This window comes from Lampris incognitus, chromosome 16 (assembly GCF_029633865.1).
Source record: "Lampris incognitus isolate fLamInc1 chromosome 16, fLamInc1.hap2, whole genome shotgun sequence".
Lineage (NCBI taxonomy): Eukaryota > Metazoa > Chordata > Actinopteri > Lampriformes > Lampridae > Lampris > Lampris incognitus.
In genome coordinates, this window is record NC_079226.1 from 11542929 (window position 1) to 11561836 (window position 18908).

General features: G+C 47.0%; 2 protein-coding genes across 2 annotated transcripts; both read left to right on the forward strand.

Annotated features, from left to right (window-relative positions):
- Positions 1 to 5058: 5058 nt before the first annotated feature.
- LOC130126548 (transmembrane protein 151B-like) lies at positions 5059 to 7309 on the forward strand. Its single transcript, XM_056296120.1, has 2 exons — positions 5059 to 5136; positions 5900 to 7309. Exons 1-2 carry the CDS (start codon positions 5059 to 5061, stop codon positions 7307 to 7309), a joined length of 1488 nt encoding a protein of 495 aa, XP_056152095.1.
- Positions 7310 to 12491: 5182 nt separating this feature from the next.
- On the forward strand, positions 12492 to 18812 carry mtres1 (mitochondrial transcription rescue factor 1). Its single transcript, XM_056296121.1, has 4 exons — positions 12492 to 12604; positions 16926 to 17370; positions 17476 to 17548; positions 17661 to 18812. The coding sequence occupies exons 1-4, from the start codon at positions 12526 to 12528 to the stop codon at positions 17841 to 17843; spliced, it is 780 nt and encodes a 259-aa protein (XP_056152096.1). The 5' UTR covers positions 12492 to 12525; the 3' UTR covers positions 17844 to 18812.
- The last annotated feature ends 96 nt before the right edge of the window (positions 18813 to 18908 follow it).

Here is an 18908-nt window from a genome sequence, read left to right on the forward strand (position 1 = left end):
GCGAACAGCGGCCGTGTCCTGACGGAGGTGTTCAGGGACGAGGCGACGTGGTGCGGGTCGGACTCGACGGACTCGCCCGGTGCCCAGGAGGCGGAGCGCGGGGGCCCGCCTGCGGCCAGCGAGGCCAACAGCCACCTGAACGGCCTGGCCGGCACCGCCGCGGACGAGAGCGGCTGCGAGCCCGACGACCTCCTGCTGTACGCCAGTGCCAAGAGAGAGATGCTGTTCAGCAACAAGCGGATCAACATCTGCAGCAAGAACGGGACCATACGGGGCGTGAGGAACAAAGTGAGCGCGGGGCAAGTGCTCTTCAACAGCCTGTCCAACATGTACTCGGTGAGTGAATCCGGAGCAGCAGCTCTCGGGTCAGATGCAGCGGTGTCGAGTTGTCCAGTCTGCGTGTCAAGCGTTGGATTCCGCCGTGTGCACGCATGTTGTTCTTGCCCAGGGCCGGCCCAAGCCTCTCTGGGGCCCTAAGCAGAATTTGACCCCCCCCGCCCCCCCCGCACGAACGCGGTTCACAGCACTGCCTTGGTGCGTCTTAAAATAGAAGATACTTATGTAAACTACTAATAAGACACGTTAGCCCCTAGCTAACGGGTCTGACCCTTCAGCCGAGCGGTTAGCGATGTTACCTCGTGGTGCAGTACACCCCGTATCGAATCCCGCACCGGGCAAGAAAATAACCGGTTACTTGTCATTATCTAGACGAGTTCTTTTGTTAGTAAAACAATAACAGGGGCGTCCGGGTGGCGTGGCGGTCTATTCCGTGGCCTACCAACACGGGGATCGCCGGTTCGAATCCACGTGTTACATCCGGCCTGGTCGGGCGTCCCTGCAGACACAACTGGCCGTGTCTGCGGGTGGGAAGCCGGATGTGGGTATCCAAAGGAGTTGAATCAAGTGCGACTGGACTTGGTAGTGTAACGTGTATGGATAAGTAGCGGGTTCGCGTCCCGGTCGCGGCAGTTCCTGTGGTTGCCCCCCGAATTCGCTACAGTATATATCCGTGAAGGCTAGGCTTGGTCTAGTCAGAAAGGCACGAACTCAGGAAGCCTCTTGGATGAGAGGCGAAACGTCTTCACGGATATATACCAAGTCCAGTCGCACTTGATTCAACTCCTTTGGATAACCACGACCTGGATGAATGAGAACATTCACAGACATGATGTGGGTATGTGTCCTGGTCCCTGCACTGGCGCCTCCTCTGGTCGGTCGGGGGGGGGGACGCGGAGCTGGGGGAATAGCCTGATCCTCCCACGCGCTACGTCCCCCTGGTGAAAGTCCTCACTGTCAGGTGAAAAGAAGCAGCTGGCGACTCCACATGTATCGGATGAGGCACGTGGTAGTCTGCAGCCCTCCAGGATCGGCAGAGGGGGTGGAGCAGCGACCGGGATGCCTCTGAAGAGTGGGGTAATTGGTCGGATACAACTGGGGAGGAAAAAGAAGGGGGGTTCAAAAATATAAATGAATAAATAAAACTACAACAAAATAATTGCCAACGTTCATATCTCTGTCTTGAAAGGGTGTCCTTCGTGGCAACAAACAGAGAACCTGGGACAAAGACTGAACCTGTCGGAGGCATGGAGGTGTGCAAGCGGTTTGGTCAACAAGACACAAAAGACACATCGCAGGACTTAATCGGACTACTTTATCCTCCGACTCCCAATAATCCTCATGTTTTGTCTCCATACTTATATTTCACAATCTCCCAATATTTTGGTGAATGCATGCATTGGGTACAGCATATCAAACCCGACAGTGTGTACTTAAACCTCATAGTCACCACGTCATCACAGGTGCAAAGTACTGGCATGGCGCCAGATGGGGATGTTGCTGCGCATTTATGAAACTCACTGTCCCTGCACTATTTTGTCATTGTGGCATAATTTGATGGGTTGAAATGTAAAATAAGAGAGCAGTGTCTGACGCGGAAATGTGGAAAAAAATTACATCATGGCCTCCGGGTGGCGTGGCACTCTATTCCGTTGCCTACCAACACGGGGGTCGCCTGTTCGAATCCCCGTGTTACCACCGGCTTGGTCGGGCGTCCCTACAGAATTGGCCTCTGGGAAGCCGGATGTGGGTATGTGTCCTGGTCGCTGCACTGGCGCCTCCTCTGGCGCCTGTTCAGGGGGAACTGGGGGAATAGCGTGATCCTCCCGCGCGCTACGTCCCCCTGGTGAAACTCCTCACTGTCAGGTGAAAAGAAGTGGCTGGCGACTCCACATGTATCGGAGGAGACATGTGGTAGTCTGCAGCCCTCCCCGGATCGGAGCATAAATCAGGACTGCTCGGAAAATAGGTTGATTGGCCAAGTACAACTGGGGAGAAAAAGAGGGGGAAAAGCCAAACAAACAAACAAACAAATCACATAATATATTCTCCCACTCATCTATGAGTGGGAGAATATATTTTATATTTTCGCCTTAATTGTACCCAGCCAATTACCCCACTCCTATGAGCCGTCCCGGTCACTGCTCCACCCCCACTGCCGATCCGAGGAGCAGGGCTGCAGACTACCACGTGCCTCCTCCGATACATGTGGAGTCGCCAGCCGCTTCGTTTCACCTGACAGTGAGGAGTTTCACCTGACAGTGAGGAGTTTCGCCAGGGGGACGTGGCGCGTGGGAGGATCACGCCATTCCCCTCCAGTTCCCGACCGACCAGAGGAGGCGCTAGTGCAGCAACCAGGACACATACCCACATCCGGCTTCCCACCCGCAGACACGGTCAATTGTGTCTGTAGGGACGCCCGACCAAGCTGGAGGTAACACGGGGATTCGAACCGGCGGTCCCCGTGTTGGTGGGCAACGGAATAGACCGCTACGCTACAGACGCCCCCTCTACCAAGTTTTGAAAGCCAATGACTTTGAGTGTCTTACTGACGATATGTGACACACACAGCTTGTTTTAATTTCAACCCGTCAAACTTTGATTTGATTTTAGGGAGGACGTTTTGTATTTTTCTAAGATTTTGTAGGTACGTTCTAATTACTGCCTAGAAGGATGCGAGTCTCTTGCATGGCACATACCTGCACATGTATGTTGTTTTGTATCTTTTTTAATGAGCTGGTATTCTCCCTTTATCCTGTATGACGTGTGCTGACGTTCATTTACGCGGCCATGGACCCACGTGCAGACGGCAACGACGCAAACATGATTTGTGTGTTGTCACAGGAAGTGACGTGTCGCTTGCTAATGGCGCCTGGCCGTCATAGTGGCGCGTGTTTCATCTACAGACCAACCCTGGGTTCAGATTCTGTTATGATGTATTATCCCAACACCTGCGTGTGTGTGTTTTTATGTATTTTGGACACCTTTGGCTCAGGGTGTCACCGGGGAGATTTGAAATGTTGATTAAAATTTTACAGTTTTTCAATTCTATCTTCGTTGAATCCGTCAGATATGGCATATGCGGTGTTACAAGACCACTTTCATGTTCCGGTGACATTCCGTCGGTCTCAACCCTTTTCTCCAAGTACTTTGCTCGTCCTATTTTTTTAAAGATTTAGGCTCTAATCTATCTATCTATCTATCTATCTATCTATCTATCTATCTATCTATCTATCTATCTATCTATCTATCTATCTATCTATCTATCTATCTATCTATCTATCTATCTATCTATCTATCTCTGTCTGTCTGTCTGTCTGTCTGTCTGTCTGTCTGTCTGTCTGTCTATCTATCTATCTATCTATCTATCTATCTCTGTCTGTCTGTCTGTCTGTCTGTCTGTCTGTCTGTCTGTCTGTTTATGTGCGTGCGTGTGCGTGTGCGCGAAGTGGTTGTCTGTGTGTACTCCGCATGTTCCCCTCATGCTCACGTGGGTTTCCACCTGCATCAGAAAGAACCCCAATAGGAACACGCAGAACGCTGTCCTGTCCAGTCCCCGACCACGACATGGACGTCCACCTGGAGCTGGTCCCCGGGGGGCTGAGGGGAAGTGCTGCCCGCTGCTCCTGGCTGCCCCTGGATGAAGGACAGCAGGATGGGGGAAATGCAGAGGGAACATTTCTTCAGCCACCAGCCCCTGCATGTTTGCGTGCGTGCGTGCGTGCGTGTGTGTGCGTGTGTGTGTGTGTGTGTGTGTGTGTGTGTGTGTGTGTGTGTGTGTAGCTGTACGACGAAATAAAGTCTCTCTCTCGTTCGCTCGCCACACACGCACACACACACACATATATGGCTTGATCATATTATATATTGATATTGACATATTGATCATATATATATATATGATCAATATGTCAATATCGACTATCTATCTTATATCATGGCTTAAATAGTGGTCGTTGTATAGAAAATAACTTCTCTTTCTCTGATTATAAATACACATATACAGATATGTGTGCGCGTGCGTGCGCGCACACACATCTGGCCGTCCATCTATCTGTCTCTTTCTTCCCTCTTTCTAATACGGGCAATACTTATTTTAACTCGGTTGTGAGTGAGCTGAATGGAGTGCGCTCAGTAACTCCGACCCACGGACAGCGGACGACGGGCAGGTAGGTGTGTGTGCCATGCAGGCAGGCAGGCAGGCAGGCAGGCAGGCCTACGGTAGGTAGGTAGGCAGTTGCTGCCTGCTGCTGCATGCAGTGCGGGGCAGCGCTCCCACCCACCACATGTCAACACGGCGAGGAGCCCGGCGGTAGAGCCCCGCCGGCGGTCCGTCAGGGGCAGGGCGTCCTCGTCTGACTGATGTACACCGTCCCAACCTACCACCATGGCACTGCGTCAGGGGCAAATACGAGACGATGAGAAGATGCTGCTTCCTCGATAGACACGTTTCTCCTTCTCTTCCCTGCAGGAGAAGAAGAAGAAGAAGAAGAAGAAGAAAAACCCCTCTTTTGGTTTGGATTACCGGCGTGCACGCTCCAGCGCCTCGCGGATCCAAAAACGACGCGCGAGTGGCCCCGATGCGGCGGCAGCCCGCCGCGACAAGCCGCGTTTATTATCTCGCAGAGGGGACACGCCGCAGGGCGAGGTATCGATAATCATTTCTGTCCTCCCCCCCCCCGCACCCCGCCATTCTCCATCACCGCCGCCTCTGCCGCTACCATGTCCCCTCCTGCATCGGCCGCCACCGCCAGCGAGAGCAGCGCGACCACCGTTTTCGAGGAAGACGCCCGAGAAGAGGTACTGTTTTGCAGCCGTGGCTTGAGTATGAGAATGAAACGCGTTGCAGGGGTGTCGTTGCAACATTCAACATGCTGCAACACGCCGTGCAACACGCTGCGGGGGAATTAGTTCATTATGCTGCGGTGTTATTAAAATGGACCCCCCCCCCCACATTTCCCCATTGTGCTTTGAGGGAAGCGCGTCCACTCACTTTGTGTTATCCACGAGGATTTTAGTCCACCCGGGAGACTAGCTATATACGGAGACTCTGGTCGAGCTGTATCCGAGTACATGTGTGTCAGGGCTTATTGACTCGGTGCTTACCTGTCTAGAGACCTGTGCGTCATTTGTCAGCCTTAGAAACTGCCATTCGGCGTAGCGGGGCCCACAGCTTTGATTTCAACTTGATCCCTCTCCGTTACTTGAACCCCTCCTCGACGCCCCATGCGAGAGAGAGGATGCCAGGCTGCCATGGAAAGACTGCAATGCTGTTCTTCATTGGAGAGTCAGCAGCTTGAAGGCTGATCTTAGATGTTTCCTTTTTTTTTTTTGTTCTAAAGTTAATAATCAGCCGTTGGCAGCTGTCTCTATTTGCATTTGAAATTTTTGCAAAAACTTCCAAGCTCCAGTCTCTGGTAAAAAAAATTGGACGTTACATGTCAGGTGTTTTCTTGCGCAGCCATAGCTCGTGCACATGAAATTCTGAATTTGCCGATATTATGATAAGAACTGCACTTTTATTAATCACCATTTTCTCTTTCCTGGTGCTTTGGCCCAACAGCAAAGGCCTCTGAAGCAGTCTTTGAGCAAGTCTCTGTGCCGGGAGAGCTTTTGGAAATGCCTGCTGCTCTCCGTCCTGATGTACGGCTGCATGGGAGCCATGGTGTGGTGTCATGTCACCAAGGTGACCCGCCTCACCTTTGACAGTGCCTTCAAAGGGAAATCCATGATGTACCACGACAGCCCCTGCTCCGATGGCTATATTTACATCCCTCTGGCCCTGCTGGGGATGCTGTATGTGGTCTACCTGGTGGAGTGCTGGCACTGTCACGTTAAGAACGAGCTGCAGCACAAAGTGGACGTGGAGGGGATCTACGAACGCATTCAGAGGATGCAGCAAGCCAAACCTTGCATCTGGTGGAAGGCCATCAGCTATCACTACGTCCGCCGGACTCGTCAGGTCACGCGCTACCGCAATGGCGACGCTTACACCAGCACCCAGGTTTACCACGAACGTGTCAACACCCATGTGGCGGAGGCTGAGTTTGACTACAGCCACTGCGGGGTGAAGGACGTGTCGAAGCAGCTACTCGGCCTGGAGAAATCCGCCCTCACAAAGCTAAGGTTCACCAAATGCTTCAGCTTCGCCAACGTCGAGTCTGAGAACTCCTACCTGACCCAGCGGGCGAGATTCTTCACCGACAACGAGGGTCTTGACGACTACATGGAGGCGCGGGAGGGCATGCACCTGAAAAACATTGACCTCAAGGAGTATGTCATGGTGCTGTCTGACCCGGAGCACCACCCCTGGTATCTGTCTCACTACGTCTTTTGGCTGGCCTCGTTCCTCACGTTCTCCTGGCCTCTGAGAGTCTTCACAGAGTACCGCACGGCCTACGTCCACTACCGGGTCGAGAAGCTCTTTGGGCCCGATTACCTCCCGGTGACCCCTTGCGACGACCGGCCGTACTCCCGTCGTATCCCCCGTGTCAACACCATCGACAGCACCGAGCTGGAATGGCACATTCGCTCCAACCAGCAGCTGGTGCCCAGCTACTCAGAGGCTGGCCTTATGGACCTGGCCCAGTGCCCCGGGAGCTTCGGCGGCTACCGTCAGAACTGCGAGCGCTGCCACCGGGCCATCAGTTGCTCCTCAGTTTTCTCCAGGAGCGCCCTCAGCATCTGTACCGGCGCCAGCTCCCGAATACCCTTCAGCGGCAGCCGTTTCTCCCTGGCGCGGCGCTACGGCTCCCAGCGCAGCTGCTTCTGGAGGAGTGGCAGCCTGGATGACCAGGAGAGCCCCAGCGAGAACACCCGCTGCTTGTCGGAGCGCCTGACCACAGACGATGAGGACCCTCCGGACTACCAGGATGCCCTCTGCTTCCCGGTGCTCATTGTCCACTGCAGCGAGAATTGCCACAACCACAGGTCCTTTCACAGAAACGGCTCCTGCGTGGAGACTTCCTTATGACCATGTAGTTGATCACCTGACAAAACATGGTGGCATGCCTGTAGCATACAGAAGCACTGGACATCAGATGCAGAGTACACAAGCAAGGTCTCACGTGACACCCAGGCCGACATGTAAACAACAAACACATGCTGCATTGGGATTATGTTCTGTCAAGAGAAACAACAACGGAACCCAAGTATCACCAAAGCAATACAGAGTGATGTGCCAGTGGGGAGAATCCTGAATGTGTTTTGTCAATCCTTAAGGGTACACTCATTCCAACATACATATCCACTTGGCATTCAATAAAAAAAAAACCATGACGACATAGGCTGTTATTACATTGCCATAGCTTTTAAGAACTCATTTGTATACATGGGGCTGAAACTTAAGCGTCGATTACCTCAAAAATGACCTTTTCAAAAGGCATTGAAAACGTGTACAGGTGTAAATCTACGTCGACTACATCACTCATACGATGAAATCCAAGTAAGCTAAAGAGACGAAACACCGGAACTGACCTGTCAGATAGAGACAGAGCTGCCCTGAGGAGGTCGTCATCCTCCTACGGGTCTCCGTAGGAGTTTTTATCATTTCGTCGACTCGCAGCGGGAACATCCTCTGGCTCACCTTCTGTTATCAGCAATAAACATGACGAAGCATGCTACTGTAGCGAATTCAGGGGAGGCCGGTAAGCCGCCGCAGCCGGAAGCACGACAACGCACGATACTGTAGCGCGGGAATCCAGGGGGCGGCGGTTTCCCGGCTGCCCCCTTGGATTCGCTTCGATATCAAGAGCGCGAGCAAGTGGGAATACGCACGAGAGAGGTACAACTCCTCTCTGCCGTAGACGTCACACTTACACATATCACGATGGCAGATGGATCAGCGATCCTTGAGGAACCCTTAGATATGTCATCGGTGGCACGGTTAAACTTCTCTCATCCGGAAATTGCAAAGTTAAAGGAGCAAACTCCGAAATTGGTCAACGTTAAGCAAATGCTCCATGCTTTAGAGACACCTACGGTTTACCCCGAAGAAGTCAAGAGATGCTTTTCGAAGCAATCATTCAACCAAGTAAGAGAGCACATCGTCAGCATAGATTCGCAACGGGGCTGTGACTGTGGTTTTGGAAGAGGTGCACTAAGAACACAACAGTGTTGTTACCAATACATTCAGTCTAAAGTTACTTTTTTTTTTTTTGCTATTTACTGCCGTGACAAAAATGCCGAATACTGTGGTAAAAACACGTGGAGATGGCATTAACACCGGTCTCATGGTAACAAAAGATAAAGACAGGTTTACGTCTGACAAAAAAGAAATTTTAGCTGTTCGATGCCACATCAACCATTGTCAGCATCATCTGTCAAACAACCAAACTCTGGGTGCTTGTGTTGAATATATATATATATATATATATATATATATATATATATATATATATATTGCTCCATTTATATGGCTATTTCAAAATGTGCTGTCCATTCAGATAGTAGGGAGGAAGCCACAATTTAATTGCTATAATAAAAACAAAACGCTGTTGAGTTGGGATGTTGACATTTGATTTTGCATCTGGAGGAGAACTAGCTTATTTGCTTATCAAACATAGAGCGTACAGAGTTTAATGGTAATAGATGCACTTGGGTTTACATACTGACAACATGTGAACTTTATAGGACAGATTTTTACATCCAAGGAGACATATTGTACACATATTAACAAATAATATCTTGTTATTACCGCTTTTTTCAACAATGTAGTGATACCAGTATTATGCACTTGAAGTGAAATTAGACAATATGAATTGTTGTCACTCTGAATGTTGATGTAAGTTCCTTTATAGTAATAAAATATGTATTCACATAGCGTAATTACACTGTTACATAGACAAACGTGTAAGGACTGAGACATGCAGTACTTAAAGGTGGACTTAACTTTTGTAAAATGTTATTGTGCTCTTGTTCATGTAATAATCAAATTGGTTGTATAAACAATTTGATTGCCTTTAAAAGTGTATTCAATATCACCTTATGCTGGAAAATGAAAATTTGCAATAAATGTCTATCGCTAAAAAAACAACCACAAAAAGCTCCCTCAAATGTGTGATATAAAAGGGTTGATAAAATGAATAAGATTCCTCAACAGCCAAAGAGAGATATATTAGAGCTAGGCATTTAGACCCCAACATCACCAGTGCAATCACTCAGTGGCCAGATGTACTGCTGAATACTGGCACGAATTTGGCAATTAAGATTTGCATCACGACACGAGTGTCATGATGTCATAGAAGAAACACCTTAATAGGCATAAATCAGAGTAATAAGAGCCATCGCTAATGTGGCGCTGTCAACGCCTGCTGTTGTTGTGGTTCTGTGCAGCCCTGTTATGATACTGCACCTGCCATCTAGTGGTCATAGATGGAAACTACACAATGAAGTAGCGACATTGCAAAGCCTTGGTGCGCAATCTTAAGAATCAGTGCGTCAATCAAGCTGCATTTTTATAGCGCTTTTCTAGCTGCAACAGCCACTCAAAGCGCTTTGCAATTAATTAATTCACACACACACACACACACACACACACACACACACACACACACACACACACACGCACCATACACCGATGGCATGGAAGTAATGATCATCAAGGGTATCTATATTTTCATACACCCCTATAAATGAATGGTGATGCTGGGCTGCTCTCAGATGTGAAGGTGTTAAAGAGAACAACCCACCCACCCCCCCCCCCCACACACACACACACACACACAAACTCTGTAAACATGAGGGTGGTGTGGCAAAATGGCGACGCCCACTCACGTTTGCAGCGGCTTCACCCAGGGCCGACTATGCATTGTCTTTGTCTACGTATAAGTTTGTGTAAACTAATAATAAGGCACGTTAGCCGCTAGCTAACGTATCTGTTCCTTTAGCCGAGCGGTTAGTGATGTCGCCTTGTGGTGCAGTACACCCCGTTTCGAATCCCGCCCCCGGCAAGACAATAACCGGTTACACATACTATTCAGTCAAGGAGACATAGATATAAGATCCTATTTTTGTAATTATAAATAAATCATGTCAATGGACAACCACCCACCCCACCCCCCAAATTGGACCATTAGCGATCACGTGTTTTTGAATTTTTGAATATCGCACCTCTCCCTTCCCCGTTGGACGTTGTGCACGTGATGTGCATGATGCGGTAAAGGTATGTTCTTTCCCGTGTAGCTTTATTGACAGCTTATGATTGCATATGGCATGAAACAGGCTTGTACTGTCTCATAAAGAATTCACCCGACTCACTGGATGATTTTGGTCCTTACTTGTTGAGCACTTTCCCTACCGTCGAGTGTTCTTTTAAGAAAGTTATGCACACACACGCACACGCCGTGTGCGTGTGTGTGTGTGTGTGTGTGTGTGTGTGTGTGTGTATATGTATACAGTGTAACGTGCATGGATAAGTAGACACGTTGGTCCTTGACTAAAGGGTCGGACATTTCAGTCGACTGGTTAACGTTGTCGCTTGCGGTGTGGGAACCATGAGTTCGCGTCCCGGCTGTGGCGACGGTCTCCCAAACTACCCCCCGAATTCGCTACAATATATACATACACAGATATATATATATATATATATATGTATATACATATATATATATATATATGTATGTATGTATGTATGTATAAGCGCCCTTGGTTGCTCGGGCTCTTTGTCAGTTCGTCTCACACACTCACAGAGACTCTTGGTCGCCAGATCGCCACTTCATTTTGTGAGCTTTCCCGCTGTCTGTACCTGCCTGCTGTCTGCTCCTGCTGTTTGTAAGTGTTTGTGTTATTATAGCTTTGCTCAAGCCCAGCCTGTCCTTGCTGTCTGCATTTGGGTCCTCTCCTGTTCTCGCCGCGACAATACCTCCACACCGTAATTCAAATATGGCAATACAAGTGAACAATGTAGAATGTACAATGCTTAATCAACAACATGACAACAATATGACATTAATAAAGATGCCATAATACTGTGAGAGTTACATTTTTCACAAAAAACCTTTTATTCACAAAAAAACCAAACAAAAACCCCCCAAAACAAACAGGTATACAATTGTCATACAGAGGGGGGGGGGGGGGACAAATTTGTACAGATAAGGGAAGTTCAAAGTCCACTCGTTTTAAGTCCTCTCAGAGTTCAAATAAAATATACTGTCTTTAAAATATCAAAAGTCTTCATAGCTTTTTTTGTTTTTCCACGTTTTCAATTAAGGTGCCATACTGTTGGAGTTCAACAACAAATCGATGAAAGCAAGGTTTGGAGTCAGGCCATTTAGATGCGTGGATGTGGGATTTACCAAGAATAGCCAAAAGCTGAATTATATAGGTAATATTCGTTGTACACCCCATAAAACACAAAACATAACATCACATCAAATACATTAATCTATACATTAGTACCACATTTTCCATTTATAAAGTCTTGCATATCAATCCAAATTAACTTTGAATGGGCAGAGTGGAAAAAAAAACAAATGAAATATAGTTTCTTTATCTGAATTACAAAAAACACAAGCATAGTCCATAGTTGGCTCAAATCTGTCCAAGACTTCTTTAGCAGGGTAAATTCGATGAAGATCTTGAAGGATACTTCTTTCACTTTGTTATCGACACAATAACAGAATCTTGCTGCAGGAGCTGTAACGCAGTCCAAAGCGTTTCCGGTGTGTCTGTTACTGCATGTTTTATTGCGAATATCAATATCGTCAATAAAGATTTGCCTAAAGCCAATAATGTCCATTATACCTCTGTGGGTTATGCACAACCGGAAACGGAAACACATAAGGTAGCGTCTTTCGACAATTAGCGTAAATCGTCCTACCACCGGCGGAACCGGATATGTCATGCATGAGCGTGCAGGGCGGCGCGGGCCAGTGCGACGGCTCTGATGTGCGGTCATTATGCTTAGGAAAATAACCCTGGATTCGGCTGTTAGTGAACTTTACTACAACTTTTACGTAACTATGATTTAAATAAGGGCTATTTAAGCTTTCACACTGGTAATTTGATGTACCTCCAACAAAAAATGACCCACTTATTTACAGACGACTCTTTCACAATAAAAGTCTAGGGGGGGGGTCTTTTTTGGGCCAGTGAGCGTCAAGTGATGTTGTAATTACACGGTTTGGCCACTATATTAAATTTGCTTCAAAGCCCGGCGCACTTCCTGTATCCAGTTCTCTATATACAGCGATGCAAGAAGTGGATGAAAAAAACAGGGGAAGAAGAAAAAAGAGAGGAAGAAGAACAAGAAATCAGCAAGCGAGCGAAGGTGAGGCCACACGTTCAATCAGTTGACCACAAAACAGTCATTACAACGTGTTTTGCATCGAGGTAAAATGTGCAATTATTTAACAATCGGTGAGTAATAGAGAGCAGTTACTTACTGGGAGTATAGGATATACTGACAAGACGATTCACCAGCCTGACTGATGCTGTGAGTTTGTCTGGCTGAGACGTTTCATATAGACGTATTTAGAAAGTAATAGTGGTTTTAACTTGGATAGTGATAAACACAGTAATAATGCACATGAAAGATGCAGAAAATGTGCAACTTATTAAATGATTCAGTTATTGGGATAGTGCTGCAGAAAAGTGTGCACGAAATTAACAAAGGCATTCAACTTTAACCTTGAATGAAGTCGTCAATTTTATTTGCATAGGCCAATATCACATACAGCCAAATTACTGTTGCCAGCTCTCGACACCCAAAAGGCTCTTTTAAACTGCAGTTTCATTGCATCTTTTGGTTTACTTTTGATTTGTCTGTTTCATTCTAATGTAAAGCACTTTGAGCTGCATATTATAAATGAAAAGCACAATGTAGATAATTGTTGTTATTGTGTTTATTGCTGCAATTATAATTGTATTAATATTACAGCTTTTTTAGTATTGTTCCAGCTGTCAGTGCAATGTTTTATGTGCCAAGTGATATGGAAGATAAGTTTTCCTGATATCAATATCAGAATTAGAATAGTCTATTGGCCAAGTATGTTTGCACAGCCAAGAAATTTGGCTCCGGTTTGGTGGCGCTCAATGTACTTACACAGAATAACAACACAGCAATCTCCAGGAATATATACAAGGGATGACTATATACAGGTGAAACCGTTTCTTTAAACTATAAACAGGATACAAATTGTACAAAGAAGTGAAGAATGCAAGGAGTGCTGAGATAAATCGTAAATGGTAAAAAAATTAAAAAAAAAAAGACGTTAGTTTATATACATACATATAATAGGTGGATTTTTTTATGTACAGTATACAGCTTGTTAAGATATACAGTAGTGCATGAAATATATTGCACATTTGTATTTTAGACTAAAATTAATATATGTGATTTGTAAATACAGTGGGTATTACAGTTTTCCAGGGTTATCGCACAGTGCCACTGTGAGTTAACTGTTAAAATGTGATGGCGAGGAGGAATAAACTGTTCCTGTGTCTGGTGGATTTGGTGTACAGTGTTCTATAGCACCTACCAGAGGGGAAAAGTTTGAACAGGTTGTGTCGTGTGAGGGGTCTGCAGTGATTTTCCCTGCCTGTTTCCTGACTCTGGAGGTGTATAAGTCCTGGATGGTAGGCGGGTCGGCGCCAATAAATCTTTTCTGCCGACTTGACTGTCTGTTGTAGTCTGTTCCTGTCCTGTTTGGTGGTCGATCCAAACCAGACAGTGATGGAAGTGCAGAGAACAGATTCAGTGACTGCAGTGTAAACTGGATCAGCAGGTCCTGAGACAGGTTTTATTTCCTGAGCTGGTGCAGGAAGTAAATCCTCTGCTGGGCCTTTTTGATGACTGTGTTGATTGGACTCCCACTCCAGGTCCTGAGAGATTGTAACTCAGAAACTGGAAGGAAGCCACAGCCAACACAGTGCTGTTGAGTATGATGGGGGGGGGGTTCCTTCTGAAGTCCACTGTCTTCTCCACAGTTTTGAGCAAGTTCAGCTCCAGGTTGTTGTGACCGCAACACAGGGCCAGCTGTTCATCCCGTCTGTATGCAGACTCATCCATATCAGATGAGGCCGATGACTGTAATGTAGTCTGCAAATATCAGGAGTTTAACAGACAGGTCTGCTGAGGTGCAGTCGTTGGTGTAGAGGGGGAAGAGCAGTGGGGAGAGCAGAGGGACGCCAATACCGATTGTCCGGGTGCTGGATGTGATTTTCCCCAGCCTCACCTGTTGTTGCCTGTCTGTCATGAAGTTTGTAATCCATTGAAAGGCGGAGGCGGGCATAGTGTGCTGGGTGAGTTTGGTGAGTAGGACTTCTGGGATTATGGTAAACAGGATCCTTGTGTACATCCCTGAAGAGTCAAGGTGTTGCAGGATGTAGTGCAGTCCCATGTTGACTGCATCCTCGACTAACCCGTTTTTTTTTTGGGTGGGGGGGCAGGGGGTTTGGAATTTTTTTTGCCCCTTTTTCTCCTCAATTGTATCCAGCCAATTACCCCACTCTTCTGAGCCGTCTTGGTCACTGCTCCACCCCCTCTGCTGAGCCGGGGAGGGCTACAGACGACCACATGCCTTCTCCGATACATGTGGAGTCGCCAGCCACTTCTTTTCACCTGACAGTGAGGAGTTTCGCCAGGGGGACGTAACACGTGGGAGGATCACACTATTCCCCCCAGTTCCCCCCTCCCCCCTGAACAGGCGCCCCGACCAACCAGAGGAGGTGTTAGTGCAGCGACCAGGACACATACCCACATCTGGCTTCCCACCCGCAGACACGGCCAATTATGTCTGTAGGGACACTCAACCAAGCCGGAGGTAACATGGGCAACGGAATAGACTGCTACGCCACCCAGAAGCCCATCTCCACTGACCTGTTTGCCCAGTTGGCAAACTGCAGGGGGCCTGTGATGTCCTCCAGGTGAGTCAACACCATTCTCTTGAAGGACTTCATGACCACAGACGTAAGGGCAATGGGTTTGTTCAGCCCAGTGGTGGAGGATTTCTTGGGGACCGGGATGATAGTGGAGCATTTGAAGCAGGAGGGGACTTCACACAGCTCCACCGATCGATCTGTTGAAGATCCATGTGAAGATGGGGGCCAGCTGGTCTGCGCAGACTTTCAGACTGGAGGGTGACATGCCATCCGGGCCTGGTGCCTTCCTGATCTTCTGTCTCTGGAAGAGCTGACACACATCATCTTCACAGACTGTCAGTGCTGGTGAGTAGTCAGGGGGGAGAGGAGGGGTGATGGCAGGGGGTGCAGTTGGTTGTGTAATGTCTGAGCTTGAGCGGGTGAGGGGTGTGGAAGTGGGCTGATCAAATCTGCAGTAAAACACATTCAAGTTGTCAGCTAGTTGAAGGTACTCTGCAGTGTCAGGGGAGGGTTTCCTGTAGTTGGTGACATCCTGCAGGCCTCTCCACACAGACGCAGGATTGTTAGCTGAAAAACTGTTTTTCAGCTTTTCACTGTAGCGCCTTTTGGCTATTCTGATCTCCTTTGTCATTGTGTTCCTGGCCTGATGGTACAAGATCCTGTCTTAACTCATGTAGGCCTCCTCCTTGGCCTGACGCAGCTGCCTGAGTTTTGCTATGAACCAGGTCTTGTTATTATTGACGTTGTAGAAAGTTTTGGTGGGCACACACCTTCTCGCAGAAGCTGATGTAAGGTGTCACAGTGTTATTATGTTTGTCCAGGTCTGTAGTTGCAGCCTCAAGAACACTCCAATCAGTACAGTCAAAGCAGGCATGAAGCTCCAGTTTTGACTCATTGGTCCATCTCCTGACAGTTTTAACCACAGGCTTTGCAGATTTTAGTTTGTTCCTGTAGGTTGGGAGAAGATGAACCAGACAGTGATCAGAGAGTCCCAAAGCTGCACAGGGGACAGAGCGATAGGCATCCTTTAATATTTTGAAGCAATGATTGTGTGTTTTTGTCTCTCAAATATTTCCCGAACTTGTTTTGTGAGGTTTTCGTTTATAGATCCTCATGATCATTAATTTAAAAAAACAAGTTGTGTATCACAATATGGCTCCAAATTTCCTCCTGCTACAATTCCACTGAAAGTCCATTCATTCATCCATCCATTTTACAAACCGCTTTTCCTGCTCTCACGGTCACATTGAGCGGCAGACGGAGAGACACCCTGGACAGGCCACCCAGCCATCACAGGGCGCACACACACACACACACACACACACACACACACACACACACACACACACATTCACACCGAGGGGCACTTTAGTACAGCCGATTCGCCTGACTTACACGTCTTTGGACTGTGGGAGGAAACCGGAGCATCCGGAGGAACCCCACGCGGACGCTGGGAGAATATGCTTGCAAACTCCACACAGAGGACAACCCGGGATGACCCCCAAGGCTGGACTACCCCAGGGCTCGAGCCCAGGACCTTCTTGCTGTGAGGCGACCGCACTAACCACTGCGCCACCATGCCGCCCCTACTTAAAAGTCAATAAATGATATTGCCCAGCCCTAGTTTTAAGGCTTACCGGGATCCCGTTTATACCAAATGAGCAAAGAGATTTAATACCAACAAAGTCATATCTAATCAGTCAATAATGGATCAAATTGCATTACTTTTTAGTGTCTTTATAACCTCTGAAACTTGCATGTATCTACAGGGTGGAGTGCTGACATGCAGAGTCTGTCAGTGAAGGCACTTACTTTGAGGCAGCTGGGAAGGCTTCAGTCCTGCAAGCTGCTATGGGCTGGATATGGACTGAGGCAGAACGTATGGTGTCCCAGGACTTTACACACACGCCAGCTTTGGGGCTCCTCAGCTTTCCTCATATTGGGCTCTCACAGGCCTGCTGTTGGGGGCAGTAACTCTCTCAGGAGATGGCCCCTCCATCAGCTAAGATTCAAGAGCAATAAGAAGAAAGGAGCCGCCAAGCCAATGCAGGAGGAAGGGGATGATGAGGACGAACGAGACCCTGAGGAGAGCGATTACGAAGATGAGCTTGGAGATGACCCAAATTCACCAAAGGACTATAAAGATGTGGAAAAATTTGTGCAGTCTGTCCGATATGATGTCATCATGAAAGCTGGCCTGGACATGGCACGCAAGTGAGTTGGGTACATTGTTGATGCCTTTGAAAGATATGGAAGCTATGCGTTGTTTGGAGCTGGCTCAGCTTGTTGACACTTAACCCCTTCTTTGTCTTCCAACAGTAAAATTGAGGATGCATTCTACAGTGACAAACTTCGGCTCAATGGACAGAGGCTCATTAAGAAAAGCAAATCGGTGAGTTAGGTTTGCTTGGCAGAATTCTCAGTGATCAAAGATAGTTTTGTCAGTCAGTCACCTGTGTTTCTAGTTCCTTTGTTGTGACTTAATTTGTTGTAATTTAATCTAGGTGAAAGTCGGGGACACCTTGGATCTGGTACTTTCAGAGAACCACGAAAGGAATACTGTGATGCTGATGAGGCTTATCTTCAGAAAGGTCTTAGGGGAATCCAATGATAAGGAGAAGTACAAAATCGCCCTGAGGCGCTGGAAAATTTTAGAGCTCCCCAAGCAGGAGGCCTTTAAACCATGAATATGTAAAAAACGTTATTGACTATAACACTGCTTGGCTCGTTAGGGCAACAGTACCCTCACTGACATACGTACACCGGGAGATTACTAGCATGTGGTTGAATGATCTTAAAACAACTTGCATCAAACACTCTTGATGGACATTTATGTGTAGGGGGCAGGAAGAGATTATTTTTCCTGTCTGGTCATTGGCACAGATTTTTACAAGGCAATTGTGAATCATATTTGTGGGATTTGGTACTTAATAAAGATGCCAGGAGGGGCATGAAATATGAGAATTTGGGTATCCTGTCTACACTGGTTATGGAGTTGTACACTGCCTGTCAAACGTTTGGGGACACCTTATTTTTCTTTAAATTTTCCGAGTAATGACAAATTTTCTTTGTGAACTAATGACACTTCAATGAACATGAAGCTGAGTGTTGCATAAACATACCCAAAGTATTAGTAAATTGCTGTTTTATGTTATGTTCTTATTCAATTGAAAAGTAACATAATACATAGAAAATTAAAAAAGGTGAGACGTTCCCAAAGTTTTGATGGGTGGTGTACATGCTAGAAATTTTAATTCAACTTCTGATTCAAGTCTCATAGTAGCCCATTTTCTTTTTAGTCCCTGGTACACTAGTTAATGGAGGACAAACTAGAGGTTATATTGATAGTGTGCTAAAGACATGTTGGCTGTTATTTTGTGGTGAGACCTCATCAAAGGTTATCAATAAAAGTGTAAGCTCTGACTCCTCTAGGCCTGTAGTAAAGGAGTATATGCATAAGCAGAATGAAAGTCTGACGATCATCCCCACTTTCTGAAACAGTTCTGAAATAGTCTGATAACTTATTGATGTATTCTTTGGAATGCATTGAAAGAAATCTTGTTAGGATCACTTTGTAGAACCCTGGAACCAACATTTGATAAAAAAAAATAGTTTTTTTTATGGTATAAATGGAAAGCAATAAAATGTTGTCTTGAAAAGAACACCAATGGTAAAATCTATTTCTGTCTGTCAAGATACATAGCATAGGTAACGCTCCTGTTGTACTCAAGTATTCAGATTTGTTCCAGTTC

What these genes read in the sequence shown, in the direction of transcription:
- LOC130126548 (XM_056296120.1), top strand. Translation starts at nt 5,059, where the DNA reads ATGTCCCCTCCTGCATCGGCCGCCACCGCCAGCGAGAGCAGCGCGACC. An exon ending in AGGAAGACGCCCGAGAAGAG is followed by an intron (nt 5,137 to 5,899) that starts GTACTGTTTTGC and finishes TTGGCCCAACAG; the next exon opens with CAAAGGCCTCTGAAGCAGTC.
- mtres1 (XM_056296121.1), top strand. Translation starts at nt 12,526, where the DNA reads ATGCAAGAAGTGGATGAAAAAAACAGGGGAAGAAGAAAAAAGAGAGGA. An exon ending in GGCCTGGACATGGCACGCAA is followed by an intron (nt 17,371 to 17,475) that starts GTGAGTTGGGTA and finishes GTCTTCCAACAG; the next exon opens with TAAAATTGAGGATGCATTCT. An exon ending in TCATTAAGAAAAGCAAATCG is followed by an intron (nt 17,549 to 17,660) that starts GTGAGTTAGGTT and finishes AATTTAATCTAG; the next exon opens with GTGAAAGTCGGGGACACCTT.